The 17,533-nt window shown below is 50.3% G+C and overlaps 2 protein-coding genes across 2 annotated transcripts in view; one reads left to right on the forward strand and one right to left on the reverse strand.

Moving 5' to 3' along the window:
• Positions 1–17,533, reverse strand: part of LOC140402849 (NAD(P)H-hydrate epimerase-like) — a 923,606-nt gene that overhangs the window by 144,448 nt on the left and 761,625 nt on the right. The window lies entirely within an intron of this gene.
• The window catches only part of LOC140402851 (ras GTPase-activating-like protein IQGAP1), an 80,107-nt gene that overhangs the window by 18,418 nt on the left and 44,156 nt on the right, over positions 1–17,533 (forward strand). Inside the window, exons 8-12 of the mRNA XM_072490475.1 lie at positions 6,354–6,541; positions 8,058–8,133; positions 10,146–10,309; positions 11,511–11,598; positions 13,032–13,195. Of these exons, the coding sequence (XP_072346576.1) occupies positions 6,354–6,541; positions 8,058–8,133; positions 10,146–10,309; positions 11,511–11,598; positions 13,032–13,195 (680 nt within the window). The remainder of the gene's footprint in view (positions 1–6,353; positions 6,542–8,057; positions 8,134–10,145; positions 10,310–11,510; positions 11,599–13,031; positions 13,196–17,533) is intronic.

Consider the following 17,533-nt stretch of genomic DNA (forward strand, 5'->3'; position numbering starts at 1 on the left):
CGGGCCCCCTGCAGCTTGCCGCTCACCATTATATACCTGCCCCCCTTGTCCGCCACGATGCTCCCCGCCTCAAACGCCACTCATTTACTGACCAAAATGGCCACCCCTCTGGTCTTGGCGTCTAACCCTGAGTGAAACACCTGTCCCACACATCCTTTCCTCAGCCTCGTCTGGTCCGCAAGGTTTAAGTGCGTCTCTAGCAACGTGGCCATGTCCGCCTTCAACCCCTTCAAATGCGAGAATACGCGGGACCGCTTGACCGGCCCATTCAGGCCCCTCGCGTTCCGCGTGATCAGCCTGGTCGGGGGGTTAACCAGGCTGAATCCCCAATCCCGTCGACTAGCTATCTCCCTTTTTTGGCCATCCGCGTGCCCCCGCCTCCCTCCTCCAGCTCTCCCCCTGGTGCCCCCCCCCCCCCCCCCCCCCCGACTCTCTATCCATACCCCTCACCTGGCTTCCCTTCAGTCAGCAAAGCAGCAACCCCCTCTCTTTCTCTCCCCCCCCCCCCCCCCCCCGCATTGTGCTTCCGCGAGTCAGCTCACCCATGCTGACCCTGGCCGCTCCCGCCTCTATATATCAACCCTTAACTTGTTGCCTCCTTCGGGCCACCCTACCCCCCCTCCCCCGCAAGGTAGAGGGGCAAGCGCCATCTGGGACCACCCCGTGTGCCGGACAGCCCGTCCCAGGCATTTCCCGCCCCCTAGCACCGAACACCTGGAAAACGAGCAGAACAAACAATAAAACCCCCAACCAAACTAGGGCAGACATACCCATAAACTTATGCTTTACCCGCCGTCCTCCCTTCAGTCCCTCCCCACCCGCACATTTCACCCCCATACAACAGCCCCTTAGTTCAGGTCCAGCTCCTCCTGCCTGATGAATGACCACGCCTCGCCTGGGGTATCAAAATAGTGGTGCCTGTCCTGGTATGTTACCCACAGTCTCGCCGGGTGCAGGAGCCCAAACTTGACCCCTTTACCGTGGAGGACCGCCTTCGCCCGGTTAAAACCTGCATGCCTCCTCGCCAGCCCAGGTCCTGGGAAATTCGGATCTCGCCACTCTCCCATTTACTGCTCTGCTCTTTCTTCACCCACCACAGGACTCGCTCCCAGTCTGCCAAGCGCTGATGCTATATCGCCCTCGGTGGCTCGTTTACCTTCGGCTTTCTGGCAAGAACCCTGTGCGCCCCATCCAGCTCCACGGGCCGCGGGAAGGCCCTCTCGCCCATCAGCGTCCCCAACATTGTGGCCACGTACGTGCTCGCGTCTGCCCTCTGCGCTCCTTCGGGAAGGCCCAGGATCATGGAGCGCATCGTGCGCCTCCACTTTCACCGCCAGGCGCAGGATCTCGTCCTCGTTCTCCGCCACCTTCCTCCTCACCTCCTTGATCTCCTTCTCCTGTGCCTTCTGGGTCACCACAATTCTTTCCATGGAGGCCAGCATCCCCGTTTTCAGCTCCATGAAGAAGTTTTTAAGGAGTTCCTGCTTTTCTCTGGCCCAATGGGCCCACACCTCCCGATCTTCTCCGGCCACCATTTTGTCCTCCCGGACGGACTTCCCGGGGTTTGCGCGTCTGCCGGCTCCGCTCCCGGTCCCCTCCATGCACCGGGGGTGGGGGGGCTCCCACGCCGGTTCCTCCTGCCAAATGCTGCGAGAAAGGAGAGAGGGAGTGAGAAAAGAGGGAGAGGGAGTGCGTGAGAGAAAGGGGAGAGGGAGTGTGAGAGAGAAAACCGAGGGAGGGTGTGTGAGCGAGAGAAAGGGAGGGAGTGTGTGTGATAGAGAAAGGAGAGAGAGAGAGTGTGTGAGAGAGAAAGGAGAGAGGGAGTGTGAGAGAGAGGAAGGAGGGAATGGAGTGAGGGAATGTGTGACAGAAAGGAGAGGGACTGAGAGAGAGAGAAAGGAGAGAGGAGTGAGAGTAATGGAGAGGGATTGTGTGAGAAAGGAGAGATGGAGCGTGAGAGAGAAAGGGGAGAGTGAGGGTGAGAGTAATGGAGAGAGGGAGTGTGTGAGAAAGGAGAGATGGAGTGTGAGAGAGAAAGGGGAGAGTGAGGGTGAGAGCGAAAGGAGAGAGGGTGTGAGGCAGGAAGGAGGGAGTGAGAGAGAAAGGAGAGGGATTGTGAGAGTTATGGAGCGAGGGAGGGTGTGAGAGAGAAAGGAGAGGGACTGTGAGGGAGAGAGAAAGGAGAGAGGCAGTGTGAGAGAAAGGAGAGAGTAGAGGTGAGTAATGGAGAGAGGGAGAATGTGAGAAAGGAGAAGGAGCGTGAGAGAGAAAGGGGAGAGTGAGGGTGAGAGCGAAAGGAGAGAGGGTGTGAGGCAGGAAGGAGGGAGTGAGAGAGAAAGGAGAGGGATTGTGAGAGTTGTGGAGCGAGGGAGGGTGTGAGAAAGGAGAGGGACTGTGAGGGAGAGAGGCAGTGAGAGAGAAAGGAGAGAGCAGAGGAGTGTGAGTAATGGAGAGAGGGAGAGTGTGAGAAAGGAGAAGGAGCGTGAGAGGGAGGGTGAGAGAGAAAGGAGAGAGGGTGTGAGGCAGAATGGAGTGAGTGAGAGAAAGGAGAGCGGAAGTGTGTGAAAGGACGGAAGGAGTGTGAGAGAAAGGAGAGGGAGTGAGAAAGAGAAAGGAGAGGGAATGTGAGAGAAAGGCGAGAGGGAGTGTGAGCGAAGGGGGAGAGGGAGTGTGAGAAAGAGAAAGAGAGTGAGTGTGAGAGAAAGGAGAGAGGGGGTGTTTAGCACTGGGCTAAATCGCTGGCTTTGAAGGCAGGCCAGCAGCACAGTTCAATTCCCGGACCAGCATCCCCGAACAGGTGCCGGAATGTGGCGACTAGGGGCTTTTCACAGTAACTTCATTTGAAGCCTACTTGTGACAATAAGCGATTTTAATTTCATTTTAGCGGCCCGAAACACCGATCCCGGCGGGAGCTGCCGTTCGCATGACCTAGCAGGTCATGGCCGCTACCGGAAGTTCCCTGTAAGGCTTTTTTATTTGTCAGTCATAACTAACCAAAATTGTTCCCACAAATTAAAATTAGTCCAGGCCTGATGTGCTATAATAGGATTCTAACCTGGCGGCTTCATTGATCTCGGAGTCTGACATTTATTGTGTACACTGGCTTGTTGCAAATTACTGGAACCACTTTCACCTACTTGGTGATATTAATTGCCTCCAGCCTGCTTATAATAGATGGATTCGTATTGATCCCAGGCCGAACAGCGGCACTTGTGCTATTTACTTACACTTTGGGAACTGAACCACCAGCTCGCTCGGATTCAGTATTTCAGTGTCTGGTTTCTCCTCTGAAGGGGTACAGTGCAGGGGGTCAGGCGGCTTGTTCCTGCCTCTGAAGGGGTACAGTGCAGGGGGTCAGGCGGCTTGCTCCTGGAGAGGTGGGTTCGTTTCCCAGTCTCTCTCTCTCACTCTCACTGCTCCAGTCTCTCTCTCTCTCTCTCTCTCTCTCTTTCTCTCTCTCTCTCTCTCTCTTTCTCTCTCTCTCTCTCTCTCTCTCTCTCTTTCTCTCTCTCTCTCTTTCTCTCTTTCTCTCTCTCTCTCTCTCTTTCTTTCCTTCCCCCCCCTATCCCAGTAACCCCACCCAACACGAAGGGCAATTTGGACACGAAGGAGAGGACGTGCAGACTCCGCACAGTGACCCAAGCCGGAATCGAACCTGGGACCCTGGAGCTGTGAAGCAATTGTGCTATCCACAATGCTACCGTGCTGCCCTAGAGAAGCCCAAAGTGTATCATGGAGTTCACCTGACCCACAACTTTTAATAGATTGTGGTATGGGGAGCACACGGCCCACTCTACAGGTGTGGAACAGCAGAAATGGATGAATATTTTTTTAAAACAAAACAATTTTTTTCTATGAACTCAAGTTAACCTTTTTAAAACAGACAGTAAATATCTTAGCACCATTAATTCAAATACAACCCCCGAAGAATACAACATTAAGTAATCTGTATGCTGTTCTTTTAACACCCAAAAGACTTAACAAATCTCTAAACTAAAGCACATCAGGGTTTACGTTCCATTCCAAAATCATTTATAATTATGAATTCACCAAATGATCCATAGATGGTCTTTGGATGCCAGACTTCAGATGCAGTTCACTGAAAAACACAGACACCCAAGCTTTTTCTCAAACTGAAACGAAAAAGCAGAAGTAGAGCTCGGCTCCACCCACATTCTGACATCACTACAGTAACGTGAGCAGCTCCATTTCTTAAAGGTACATTTCTTAAACGCCCATTTCTTAAAGGGTACTCTCGCATGACACTTCCCAATCGCCCCCTACAATCCTCCGAGATCTCTGCGCTTCCCCCATTTCTGGCTTATTGAATATTCCCCATTTCCCCCTCCAATTGCCATCGCTCCACCATTGGTGCCTCCAGCTGGGACACCCAAGCTCTGGAATTCCCTCCCTAAACTTCTCCATGCCTCTTTCTCCCCCTCTTGAGACTCTCCTTTGATCCAACCTTTTTAAACCCAGCGTTTAGTCATCTATCTGTTCTGGGCCAGGGCTTAAAAACTCAAGTGTATGTCATGTGAGGGTGCCTTTAAGACATGATGTTTAAGCAATGTACCTTTAAGAAAACAGTGATGTCATAGAGTGGGTGGAGCTCAACTCAGTTCAGCCATTTTGGGAGTTTTTGCAGTTTAAAAAAAGTGCCTGGCTGGCTTTGCCGAGAGCAGTTTAAAAGTAGAAAGCCAGTTTGAGACAGCAGGTTGTGTGTTTCCAGAGAGCTGCAGGAAGAAAGCAAGGTGCTGGAGCTGAAGTCACGCAAGCTAATATATCTCTGCCATTCTACAGAAAATATATATATATCCTTTAACCTGATGTGATACTGTTTAAAGGTGTTAAGTCTCTTGGAATTTTGAAGTAACATTTTAAGGCGTTATTTACTGTTGCAATATTTTCTGAGTTATCTTTGAAGTAAGGGGTGTTAAGAGATCCAATGTTTATTTAAGATGTTAAGTTGAGTTCATGGAATAAACTGTTTTGTGTTTTAAAAACCCACGTGTCCATAATTGTAATCCCACACCTATGGAACAAGCCGTGTGCTAGGAAAAGCAACAAATCGATTAAAGGGGGAGGTTGGTTGAACTCCATGATACATTTTGGTTTTGAAAACGCCTCGCCCATAACCTGTATTATGAAATTCACCCGACCTGTAAGTTTTATGTTGAATTTGGGGAGGATGAGCACAAGAGCTTTATCTTCAGGTGTGATTCATCAGACTTCCTAGGCGCTTTTATCAAAATAAAATTTATTATAAGAATGTAGTTAACGTATATAAAACTCTTTGCTTTTTTGGTATCAATTACAAACATGAAAACACAACAGCTACAGTAACCGTAACAGCCTCCCCGAACAGGCACTGGAATGTGGCAACTAGGGGCTTTTCACAGTAACTTCATTTGAAGCCTACTTGTGACAATAAGCGATTTTCTTTTCATTTCATTTCATATCACTCTCTCTGAAAGCCCCTTAACTGTTCCAATTCAATACAAAATCCAATAAACCAAAACCCCTTTCGAGGGCGTGACCCAGCACTGTATTCTCACTCGAACGAGACCGGTCCGTTTCCTGAGATTCTGGTCCAGCCTCCAACCAGCAGATTCAAAACTCCTTCTGGAAAGCAATCTATCTTAAGTTACCAAGACAGTTTGTAAAACACCCAATGTGCTTTCAACTCACTGGAACATGAAAACAGAAAGCAGGGAATCGTCCTGCAGTCCAAACGAACAAACCAAAAATGAAACCAAAATACGAAACCCCCTCTCACCGTGCTACGAGCCATGAGGCACACTCCCATGACACTCCCATGCCCTACCTGCTACAGTAGTGAACTCCCCAACATTGAGGGCATTTAAAAGTTTATTGGATAAACATATGGATGATAATGGTATAGTGTAGGTTAGATGGCTTTTGTTTCGGTACAACATCGAGGGCCGAAGGGCCTGTACTGCGCTGTATTGTTCTATGTTCGATATCTTTAAAACCTCTGTGTGGAGTGACATTGGGATTTGTCTGACAACTCTCCTGTAAACGGTGCTATGTAAATGTAAGCTGGTGATTGGGGACCATGGATGTTTCCGATACTCCTACCTAGCGAGACTGAATGCTGCACCTAATGGTGACCGATCTCGACTGTCGGACACAGTCCTGGAGGTTGCCACACAACAGCATAACTCTCCGGTCTGTGTGGTTCCATTTTGCGCTGCTTATGGCCTTGGGAGGACAGTGATACCCGTCTCGCGCGTTCCTGCAAACTGATGCGGCCAGTTCAGTCAGCTGGTGCCTGCCTGGCTGCTTTACCCTGAGCCGATTTTAGCAACTTGCTTTTGTTTCTCTGCTCCCAGTGCACGCTGCAGTGATCGCCATTAATGAAGCTATCGAACGCGGGATGGCAGAGCAGACCATGCTGGCCCTGCACAATCCAAACGCCATGCTGGCAAATCTCCTCGACGGCCTTGCTCTGGTTTATCAGGAAGTGCTGTACCAGGCCAAAAGCGAGAAGACTGCCAATGCCAGGAATCGAGTGGGTGTGGTAAGCAATCCTCGACGAGCCGTCGCAAATCTCTTTGTGTGTGCGTGCACGCAGCTACAGTAACCTGTAGATAACACTTAAATGAATTCCCCCTTGACTGTTCCAATTCAAAAACAAAATCCCATAAATCCTTTTTTTAAATGAAAATAGAGAGACAAGTCCACAGCAGTCAAATCTGAAAGTAAAATAAGAAGAACTCTCAGCTCTGCTCCACCCACAAAATGACATCACTGAAGCCTTGTGATAAGACAAAAACCTTTCTTAAAGGACACTCCCGTGACACGGCTCAGTAAGAAGCACTCGTGCCACTGGCTCGAAGGGCTGCGTGCACACCCACTGTTTGCGTCCATGGTTTTGGTTCAATCCAGCCTGATCTAGTGTGGCGCTGAAGTGATGTCAGACATGCTGGCTAAACCGACAGTCCAGATGGGCGGGAGAGACCCTGTAACATTCGAGGGGAGGAGAAACTCCAGTCATAATTCCTACCTAGAACCAGCCTCCTTTCTCTCAGCAGGTTGTGCTGCTGTGTTTGTCTGTATAGCGATTGTGAATGAGGTTAATTGTGTGATTATGCTTCAGGGCGCAATACGACTGGGGACTCGAGTGTGTGGTGGACCCCAGTCTGAGTGTAACCCTGCTCGGATGGGATTCCACATCGGCCCCAAGTTCCAGAATCTCCCTCGGGAGCCAGGACCTTGTGGAAAGTCCCTCCGTTTCTTTTAGCAGGGAGTGGAAGGGTTCACTACTGTTGCTGCTCACCCTTCAGCTCCGTGCACGCACGTTGGCCACCCAGACGCGCCCTGGCATACCTTGCTACCATCTGGCGGCGGAGGTCCCCTGTGGAGGGCTCTCCATGCAGGAGTCTTTCCCTGGGGATCTGAGATGGAAGGTGCTGCATGCAGCAGTCCCACACTATCGCACGTTGCATTGGTCCATGGGCTCCCAAGGTTGCTGCGTGCTTTGTGGAGTCAGTGGACCACATGTATGGGCTGCATGGCTTACAGGCATTTACACCCTAAATTTTCTGAGGAACCTTTTAATTAAATTTTGGTTAATGCCATTAATAGGCCCAGGTAGCAAGCAGTTGATAAGATCTCCGTATCCCGCTTCTGAGGCTGTGTTCGTGGCCGGGTGGTCCCTGGACAGAGAGAGCACGCGGTATTGGAGGCCTCCTGTGCCCAGTGGGCATCGCGGAGGCTGTGGTGCATAATCTCCCCAAAACCATGCTTTAATTTACAGATTAGTCTGTTTCTTTGAGGGGTTTGGTTTTTGGTTTTCCCCATTAAAGGATTATTCCGCCCCCTCCTCCCCTCTTTCCCCCCACCCCCACCTATTTTTAAAATTTGAACACTCAAAAGAGGATAATGCGCAATGAATTAGGCAAGTTATTAACCCTTCTTGCTGTTTTTCACCCTCCTGCGTGTTTGTGCGTTTTATTTCGGCTCTCGCCGTGTGGGTCTGAAAGCCGTGTTTGCACGAGGTCCGATGGTGATTGGGTTGTTTGTTTGTCCTGCAGTACAAGCCGGAGCAAGATGTCTACGAGGAACTGTTGACTCGAGCTGAAATTCAGGGAAACGTTAATAAAGTCAACGGTAAGTATGGAGTATAAAGGGCCACCTTTTCTATCTCTGCACCTTAACGGTCAGGGCTGAGCCCGCTGTGGCTTGCGGGTGGGTGGGGGGGGGGGTCATTTTGACCCAAGCTGCGAGGCCGGAAACCCACGAGATCAGGTGGGACCGCCGACCTTTGATTCCGCAAAGCGAGCAGTCTGGGAAAATAGTTGCCTGATTTACGAAATGGGAGTGGACGTGGATCTCCCAGGGGGAATCCAGATGTACACAAAGAAACGTACAGCACAGGAACAGGCCCTTTGGCCCTCCAAGCCCGTGCCGACTATGCTGCCCCTCTAAACTAATATCTTCTACACTTCCTGGGTCCGTATCCCTCTATTCCCATCCTATTCATGTATTTGTCAAGATGCACCTTAAACGTCACTATCGTCCCTGCTTCCACCACCTCCTCCGGTAGCGAGTTCCAGGCACCCACTACCCTCTGCGTAAAAAACTTGCCTCGTACATCTACTCTAAACCTTGCCCCTCTCACCTTAAACCTATGCCCCCTAGTAATTGACCCCTCTACCCTGGGGAAAAGCCTCTGACTATCCACTCTGTCTATGCCCCTCGTTATTTTGTAGACCTCTATCAGGTCGCCCCTCAACCTCCGTCGTTCCAGTGAGAACAAACTGAGTTTATTCAACCTCTCCTCATCGCTAACACCCTCCATACCAGACAACATCCTGGTAAATCTCCTCTGCACCCTCTCTAAAGCCTCCACGTCCTTCTGGTAGTGTGGACTGTACTTGCTGTGGACATTGGAGTACAAGATAGATTTAGTAGCTTCAGTGTTATTCTTACAAATCTGTATATATCTAGGTTATTATAGTTCATCTTTCCTTGTTAAATGAAGTTTTGTTTTGTTCAAAGAACATCAGCAGACTCCTGTGACTCTGTTCAGTAGCCACCCTCCATATTTCTAAACAAAAAAAGGATCTATCAAGCCAGGTTCCACCCTGGGATCTAACTTGTCCAGTAGCAACATCAGCTGGAACCTAACAATCCGGAATATGGAGCTGGTCTCCGACATGGTGACCACGCAACTATTGTCGATTGGCGCAAAAAACCCAGGCGGTTCGCTTGTCTCCCCTTTTAGAGAGAGAAATCTGCCACCCTTACCCCTGTTCGATGGGTAACAAATGGTGGGCCTCACCTAGCGGCACCCCACTTCTCATGATGTGGCACGGTAGCACAGTGATTAGCACTGTTGCTTCACGGTGCCAGGGTCCCAGGTTTGATCCCGGCTTGGGTCACTGTCTGTGCGGAGTCTGCACGTTCGCCCCGTGTCTGCGTGGGTTTCCTCCCGGCGCTCCGGTTTCCTCCCACAAGTCCCGAAAGACGTGCTTGTTAGGTGAATTCTCCCTCTGCGTACCCGAACAGGCGCTGGAGTGTGGCGACTAGGGGCTTTTCGCAGCAACTTCATTGCAGTGTTAATTTAAGCCTAGTTGGGACAATAATAAAGATCATTATTATGAATAAAGAAAGATTTATTTAAAAAAAAAAAAACAATTAGATTGCAATGAATTTTTCTTTACTATATCCCTTTGAAAGTTAACTTATTGTAACAGTGGAACACGTCGTAATTCACCTGCTGCCGTTTGCACAGCCGCCCCTGGGATCTAACTTGCCCAGTAGCAACATGAGCTGCCATCGTAATAATCCGGAATATGGAGCTGTCCTGGTTGATATTTTATCCTTCAACCAATGCTAAGAATAGATGATCTGGTCATTATCACATTTCTGTTTGTGTGATCTTCCTGTGCACCGATTTGCCGCCCCCGTTTCCTAAAGTGCCCACACTTCAAACCGTCAAACAGTACTGCTTTGGCCAGATCCGTCTTCGTTCTAAAACACCCCATCAAGCTGTTCACCACATTACCGTCCCAAACTGACTCTGCCCTCCGCCAACTGACTTGTGCGTTTGATTTGACTCGCCTGGGCTGCGCTCCACCCCCCCCCCCCCCTGTAACGGTTGCCTTTCTGTCCGCCAGTGCATGCTGCCATGGAGTATGTCGATGAGGCGTTGGAGAAGGGAGACGTGCAGGCTCTGTACTCCGCACTGCAGAGCGAGGCTTTGGGCCTGCGTGAGGTTCACCGAGAGAACACCGAATGGTACATGGAACAGCTCCTCATCGACCGAGAGCAGAAATCACTGGTATTAGATGCAGCATTTGACTTCTCTAATGGTTGTGTGTGTACGCATGTCAAAATACTTGATCTTAAACGCATTCGGGACTTTTGAATAATTGTCTTTCCATTTGTACCCATTTAAGTCATCTTGGGACAACCGAGAAATAGACCATTATGCATAATCCTTCAACCCATTACTAATTAAAAATCCGTCGCTCTCCTCAAATTTAAGTGTCCCGGCATCCACCGTATTCTGGGGTAGTGAATTCCACAGATTCGCGACCCTTTGAGAAACGTAATTTCTCTAGCCCTCTACAACTGTGACCTCTCTCTGTTTAGATTGTCCCACAAGAGGCAGCATCCGCTCTACCTCTACTTTGTCAATGCCTTTTATCACCCCATTAGATCTCCCCTCATTCGCGTGAACACGAGAAATCATTGGCCTAAACTGCTCAACCTCTACTTCAAAGACAAACCCCCTCGTCTCTGAAATCAATCTTGTGAATTTCCGCTGGACTGCAACTATGTCCCTCCTCCAATAAGGGGACCAAAACTGCGCGCAGTCCCGCCGCGTGCGGTCTCGCCAACGCCTTGTACAGTTGCAGCAACACTTCCCCACGATTATCCACTCTTCCTTTAGCTGTAAAGGCCAGAATTCCATTTGAGGGCATAGGTTTAGAAACAAACCACGGGATGGCATCAGAAAATAATTGATTTACGCAGTGAGTTGTCATAATCGGTAAGACGCCGCCGGAAAGGCCGGCGGGAATAGATCCTGGAGAAACTTTCAAAAGGGGGTTGGGGGGAGAACTGGAGAAATACTTGAAGGGGTAAGATTTACAGGGCCATGGGGTTGGGGGGCGGGGAGGTGTAATGGGATTAATTGGATAGTTATTTCAAAGAGCCACGATGGACCGAATGGCCTCCTGCTGAGCAGTGTCGTTCAATGGTTCTAACGTGACATTCCGCTCCCCAAAATGTACTGTATCAGTTTGGTGCAACTGGTAGCACTGCCTGCACCAGGCCCCAAAGAACGATAGAATGCATCCTGTAGAGGCGGGCATCTGTTCTGCTAAAATTCGAGCTGGTTGCAAATTCCGGTCCTGTTGATGTGCTTTCCAGGCTTCTTTCGCTGCATTATCTCGTTTTCTACTTTCATTTTTTTTTTTCTAAAACTGAAAGGGCCCTCCCGCCGCGCGCTAATGGTTTTGCCGTTTCATCCTCAGGAGTTGGGGATGATGGAGCCGCTCGAGAAGGAGGAACTCCAGGCTGCCGTTGAAGCGGCCAATGAGAACGCCAACGTCCACCTGTGCAGTGAGTAGGAGCCGTCGGTGTTTCCAGTCCGGCCTGGAGTCGTTGACCACGGAGCCAGCCGTGGCTCCGTCGCGAGCATTCTCTCTCTAGCTTCTGAGCCGCGAGATTGGTCGTCTTGAGCCCCACACCGGGGATAACACTCCCTGCAGTACTGAGGGACTGTCAATGCAGTCTTTCAGGTGAAACTTTAAACTGAGACCCTGTCTACCCTCTGAGCTGGGTGTAAAAGGCCTCCATTGGAAGCAGAGCAGGGGAGATCTCCCCATCATTCTGGAACCAACATTTATCCTTCAACCAACACAAAGTCAGAGATATGGTCATTTAACTCATTGGCAGTTAGCTGTTCAACATCTGTTGACTGGTGCATTCTACATGGTAACGCCTCTACCAATCAGGGTCCTCTTGCCCACCAATCAGTGCTCTTCCCATGAAGTATTAATTGTTGGTCCCTTTCCGTTTGGCATTCTTGAGGATTGTCCTGATGAGTGCAAGGTGGAAAGCTTCGACTACGCGTGTCTTTTTCTTCCGCCGTTCTCTGGTTCTGTGCTGCCAAATGGTTGTTGCTCCTGGGATCTTGCTGTGCGCAGATTGGCCACCGCGTTGCCTGGGGAGAATTTGAAATGCCCCATCGGGCTGTGGCAAAGGTGCTTTGGGGGCCTCCTGAGATTGCGCAGACGCAAGCTCCTCCTTTTTGTTTCCTGATCATTGGAATCGATCTCAATCGGCAAATGGACATGAGGGTGAAGGGTGAATCCCCCAGTGGCGGGAGAACCGCAGGTCCAAAGTTGCCCGCTTGTTTTTCTAGCGCGCGTTGACAGTCCCCACACTTGTCTCAAGTGACTCGCGGATTCGATCCCAAGAAGTTACTTGCTGAAAGAAGTCGATCCAATTTGCATTTGAATCAATACTCGCTGCTCCCCACCATCTCCCCTCTGGGAGCCTGTCCCATTGATTCACCATTCTCTCACTGAAATATTGTTTCTTCGGGTTTTTTCATAGAATTTACAGTGCAGAAGGAGGCCATTCGGCCCATCGGGTCTGCACCGGCTCTTGGAGAGAGCACCCTACCCAAGGTCAACACCGCCACCCTATCCCCATAACCCAGTAACCCCACCCAACACTAAGGGCAATTTTGGGTTAGATATGAATCGATTCCCCTTTCCAAGCTCGGCGAAGTCATCTATCTCCACTGTGCTGGACCGAGCCAAACAACTTTTACAGGGAAGGACTGCAGTCCCTTTCCTTTGCCAGGCCCGGGACACCCCAGTGGGCTTCACACACCTTTTGGGTCGGGGTCGTAACCAATTTGCTCACAGCAAGCCCTCATGAACGTTAATACAGACAGCGAAGATGCGCGCCCTCTAAATAAACGCACAGGGCTGAGACGCGCCACTTGTCCTTCCATATTTACCGTCTAACCTGTCTCTGCGTAGTGATGCAGGCCGTGTCGCGGATCAACGAGGCTGTGCGCAGTGGGGTCCCCAGCCAGACGGTGAAGGAGCTGATGAACTCCAGTGCCAAGCTTCCTGATGTCTACCCCTTTGCGGCTGGGCTTTACCAGAGGGAACTGGCTGCCCTGCAGCAGCAGAAACCGCAGGTGAGTGACAGCAGTCTGGCCATCGCCAGCTCCCCAATTGTCACCGCACTGGGATTAAGAAACGGTCCTATTTCTCAATCTCAAACTCCGATCCGTTCTGGTCTTAAAATTTTTCTGTCTCCGCCCCTCTCCAATTTCCTGACTCCAACATAGGATGTAAAATCAAGTGCCAAACTTTTCCAAGTCGCTGCTTGGACGTGAGCGAGAGTATAGTGTCCGATTCCAGCCACCCCCGCGGGACTTCAAGGCCCTCAGAAAAGGGTGCGCAGGGAGATTTGCCCAGAACGGGAGCAGGGGATGTGAAGGGCTTCAGTTTCTGTGGAGAGAGATTGGGAGAAGCTGGATCGGAGATGTACTGGAAGGGGAGAATTTGCTGAGAAGTGGGGGTGAAGAGCCAGGGGGACGGAGAATGAGACCAAATTTGTTCGATCTTTTTAAAAAGAGCTGGCAGAGACTCAATTGGCCTTCTTTAGTCCTGTGGCCACTTTAGTATCCCTTGTCCATATAGCTTGTGTGTCAGACTGAGCAGAGTGTGTCTATTAGCTGATCGACTGTGAAAGCGTGGTGCTCCCACCCTGCATCCACAGGGGCTTATTCTCCAGCAAGAGGTTCACCGGTTGCTGATCCGAATTGTACCGGTGGTCGTATGGTGCTCTTCGAATCATCCCCAAAGGGCCGGTCAATGCTGCAACTTGAAAATAAAGAAGCAAATCCTGGCTGCAAGAGGGTTTTTGTTAATACGTCCTGGGGATTTGGGCGTCGCTGGCCGGGCCTGCCATTTTACTGCCCATCCCTAATTGCCCCTCGGAGGCGGTGGGCGAGCCGCCATCTTGAACCCGCTGCAGTCCCCGTGTGGTGTAGGTACACCCACCGTGCTGTTAGTGAGGGGGTTCCGACAGTGAAGGAACGGCCGATATATTCCCGAGTCGGGATGGCGAGCGGCTCGGAGGGGCAACTTGCAGGTGGGGGGCGTTCCCCGTGTGTCTGCTGCCCCCCCCCCCCCCCCCCGTCCTTCTAGATGGTACAGGTGACGGGTTTGGAAAGTGCTGTTAATATGATCCCGGGCCAGACCTCCACAGTGGCTGGCATACAGGACACAAACCCCAATATTTTGTAAGGCTGACGGAAGGATATCCTGCTCGAGGGGTGATTTCACAAAGAAACATGAATATGGTGCATTAAAACAAACTTTATTACTAAAGCAGTATTAAAATATCTTTTTTTTTTAAATAATATTTTATTGAAAATTTTTGGTCAACCAACACAGTACATTGTGCATCCTTTACACAACATTATAACAATACAGATAATAATGACCTTTTTTATTTAAACAAGAACAAAAGAAAACAACAACAAATAAATAAATATTAAATAACAAAAATAAAAACTAGCCCTAATTGGCAACTGCCTTGTCTCAGGCCACACCCCCCCCCCCCCCCCCACCCCCCAAGTTCTGGGCTGCTGCTGCTGCCTTCTTTGTTCTCCCCTATCTATCTTTCCGCAAGATATTCGACGAACGGTTGCCACCGCCTTGTAAACCCTTGAGCCGACCCCCTTAGGACGAACTTAATCCGCTCTAACTTTATGAACCCCGCCATATCATTTATCCAGGTCTCCACCCCCGGGGGCTTGGCTTCTTTCCACATTAGCAATATTCTGCGCCGGGCTACTAGGGACGCAAAGGCCAAAACATCGGCCTCTTTCGCCTCCTGCACTCCCGGCTCTTGTGCAACCCCAAATATAGCCAACCCCCAGCTTGGTTCGACCCGGACTCCTACTACTTTCGAAAGCACCTTTGTCACCCCCATCCAAAACCCCTGTAGTGCCGGGCATGACCAAAACATATGGGTATGATTCGCTGGGCTTCTCGAGCACCTCGCACACCTATCCTCCACCCCAAAAAATTTACTGAGCCGTGTTCCAGTCATATGTGCCCTGTGTAATACCTTAAACTGAATCAGGCTTAGCCTGGCGCACGAGGACGACGAGTTTACCCTGTTTAGGGCATCTGCCCACATCCCCTCCTCAATCTCCTCCCCTAGCTCTTCTTCCCATTTCCCTTTTAGTTCGTCCATCATAGTCTCCCCTTCGTCTCTCATTTCCCTATATATATCCGACACCTTACCGTCCCCCACCCATTTCTTTGAGATGACTCTGTCCTGCACCTCTTGTGTCGGGAGCTGCGGGAATTCCCTCACCTGCTGCCTCGCAAAAGCCCTCAATTGCATGTACCTGAATGCATTCCCTTGGGGCAACCCATATTTCTCGGTCAGCGCTCCCAGACTCGCAAACTTCCCATCCACAAATAGATCTTTCAATTGCGTTATACCTGCTCTTTGCCACATTCCATATCCCCCATCCATTCCCCCCGGGGCAAGGGGACCCCCCCAGTGCTCCGGTCTTTCCCCTATGTCGTCTCCACTGTCCCCAAGTATTAAAATATCTTTAACCTTGCGCAGGAAAATAGCTTCCAATTAGCCCTTCAACAATGCTAATCAATACAGTGACACAGTAACCCTTCACTGCTATCTTCATTCCCACTCAAACAACAAAACCTTCTCGGCTCTCAATCCACTTTTAAATACAGTTAGCAGTCTCCAGCATTGTTGTTTAAGGGATGTTCTTTGAGACTGATTGCAGAGATAAATCTGAATGCTGTCCGAACCATGCAGGATCTCGAGCTGAAATCTTCAGAACCTGTCTTCATTTTTGCACTTCGAGAAGCAACTGAAATGATTGCTTCTCTGCAAAATGCTTGGTACTCGGGCTCCTCCCCTGAGTGACATCCGCTTCCCAGGCTGCAACTCAATGGGCTCGATTTAACCAGGAAACATCGGTGTCTGGCTTTGGGTGCGTTTTAGTGGGGGTGTTTCGCGGCGGCTGGAATGGCCCCTCTACTCAGCGGCACTTCTTTTTTTTTGTCTGTCTGCCCAGATTCTCCCCCGCCCGCCAAACCTTGGCGGCCTCTGGGCTCAATCACGAGCAATGCCAACCAGCTGCCCTGGCAGGGGCTGGTTTAGCACACTGGGCTAAATCGCTGGCTTTTAAAGCAGACCCAGGCAGGCCAGCAGCACGGTTCGATTCCCGTACCAGCCTCCCCGAACAGGCGCCGGAATGTGGTGACTAGGGGCTTTTCACAGTAACTTCATTTGAAGCCTACTTGTGACAATAAGCGATTTTTCATTTTCAGTAGCCCCTACCAGTCTGGCAGTGCCTTGGGTGGAAACCAGTACTAATCGGCACCCTGTGCGGTCTTCCAGGTGCAGCCGTTAGGTCCCGGACACCGGGAGAATCCCACAAACTCATATTTAAATGAGCCGGTATGGTGATCCGCACGATGCCCAGTGAGGCCATTAAACCCCGCGAGGCATTTCGATCGTCGCACTCTCCCAAGACGCCCCTCGCCAGATTCAAGGTCCTCGTCCTGGCACCAAGACAGGCGTAAAGAGGCAGTTAAATCACACACTGAGTATCTACTTAACTACTCCACAGAGAACCATCTTTTTCTTTTAACAAATTTAGAGTATCTAATTATTTTTTTCCCGATTAAGGGGCAATTTAGCGCGGCCAGTCCACCTAACCGGCACATCTTTGGGTTGTGGGGGTGAAACCCACAAAGGCACGGGGAGAATGTGCAAACCCCACACGGACAGCGACCTGGGTCCTCGGTGGCGTGAAGCAGCAGTGCTGACCACTGTGTCTCCCCACAGAGAACCTTAATCCAAACAAAAATCCCATCAGCCCAATCTTTTATGGTGCTTTAATTGCATCTCTGATCACCAAAAAACATAGTTGCTGTTTAACCCAGGATTGATGATAAACACTGCTGCAGCAGGCATACACGTTAATCCAGGCTGTTAACCCTTACTGCACCAGATACATACAATACAATGCAGTAACTTCATTGCAGTGTTAATGTAAGCCTACTTGTGACAATAAAGATCATTATTATGATATCTGAAATTCCTACATTTGTCACTGTCAAAGCAGCCTTGGTGAGTTGCGGCAGTGCATCTTGTAGACGGTACACACGGCTGCCGCTGTGCGCTGGTGGTAGAGAAAGGGAGAGAGTTGCGTTCATTTAACGGAAATGTGAACACAACATGTTGGGCAGCACGGTAGCACAGTGGTTAGCACTGTGGCTTCACTGCGCCAGGTCCCAGGTTCGATTCCCTGCTGGGTCACTGTGCAGAGCCTGCACGTTCTCCCCGTGTCTGCGTGGGTTTCGTCCGGGTGCTCCGGCTTCCTCCCACTGTCCAAAGAGGTGCAGGTTAGGTGGATTGGCCATGATAAATTGTCCCTTTAGTGACCAAAATGGTTAGGAGGGGCTATTGGGTT

The sequence above is a fragment of the Scyliorhinus torazame genome, chromosome 26 (genome assembly GCF_047496885.1).
Source record: "Scyliorhinus torazame isolate Kashiwa2021f chromosome 26, sScyTor2.1, whole genome shotgun sequence".
NCBI classification, from domain to species: Eukaryota; Metazoa; Chordata; class Chondrichthyes; order Carcharhiniformes; family Scyliorhinidae; genus Scyliorhinus; species Scyliorhinus torazame.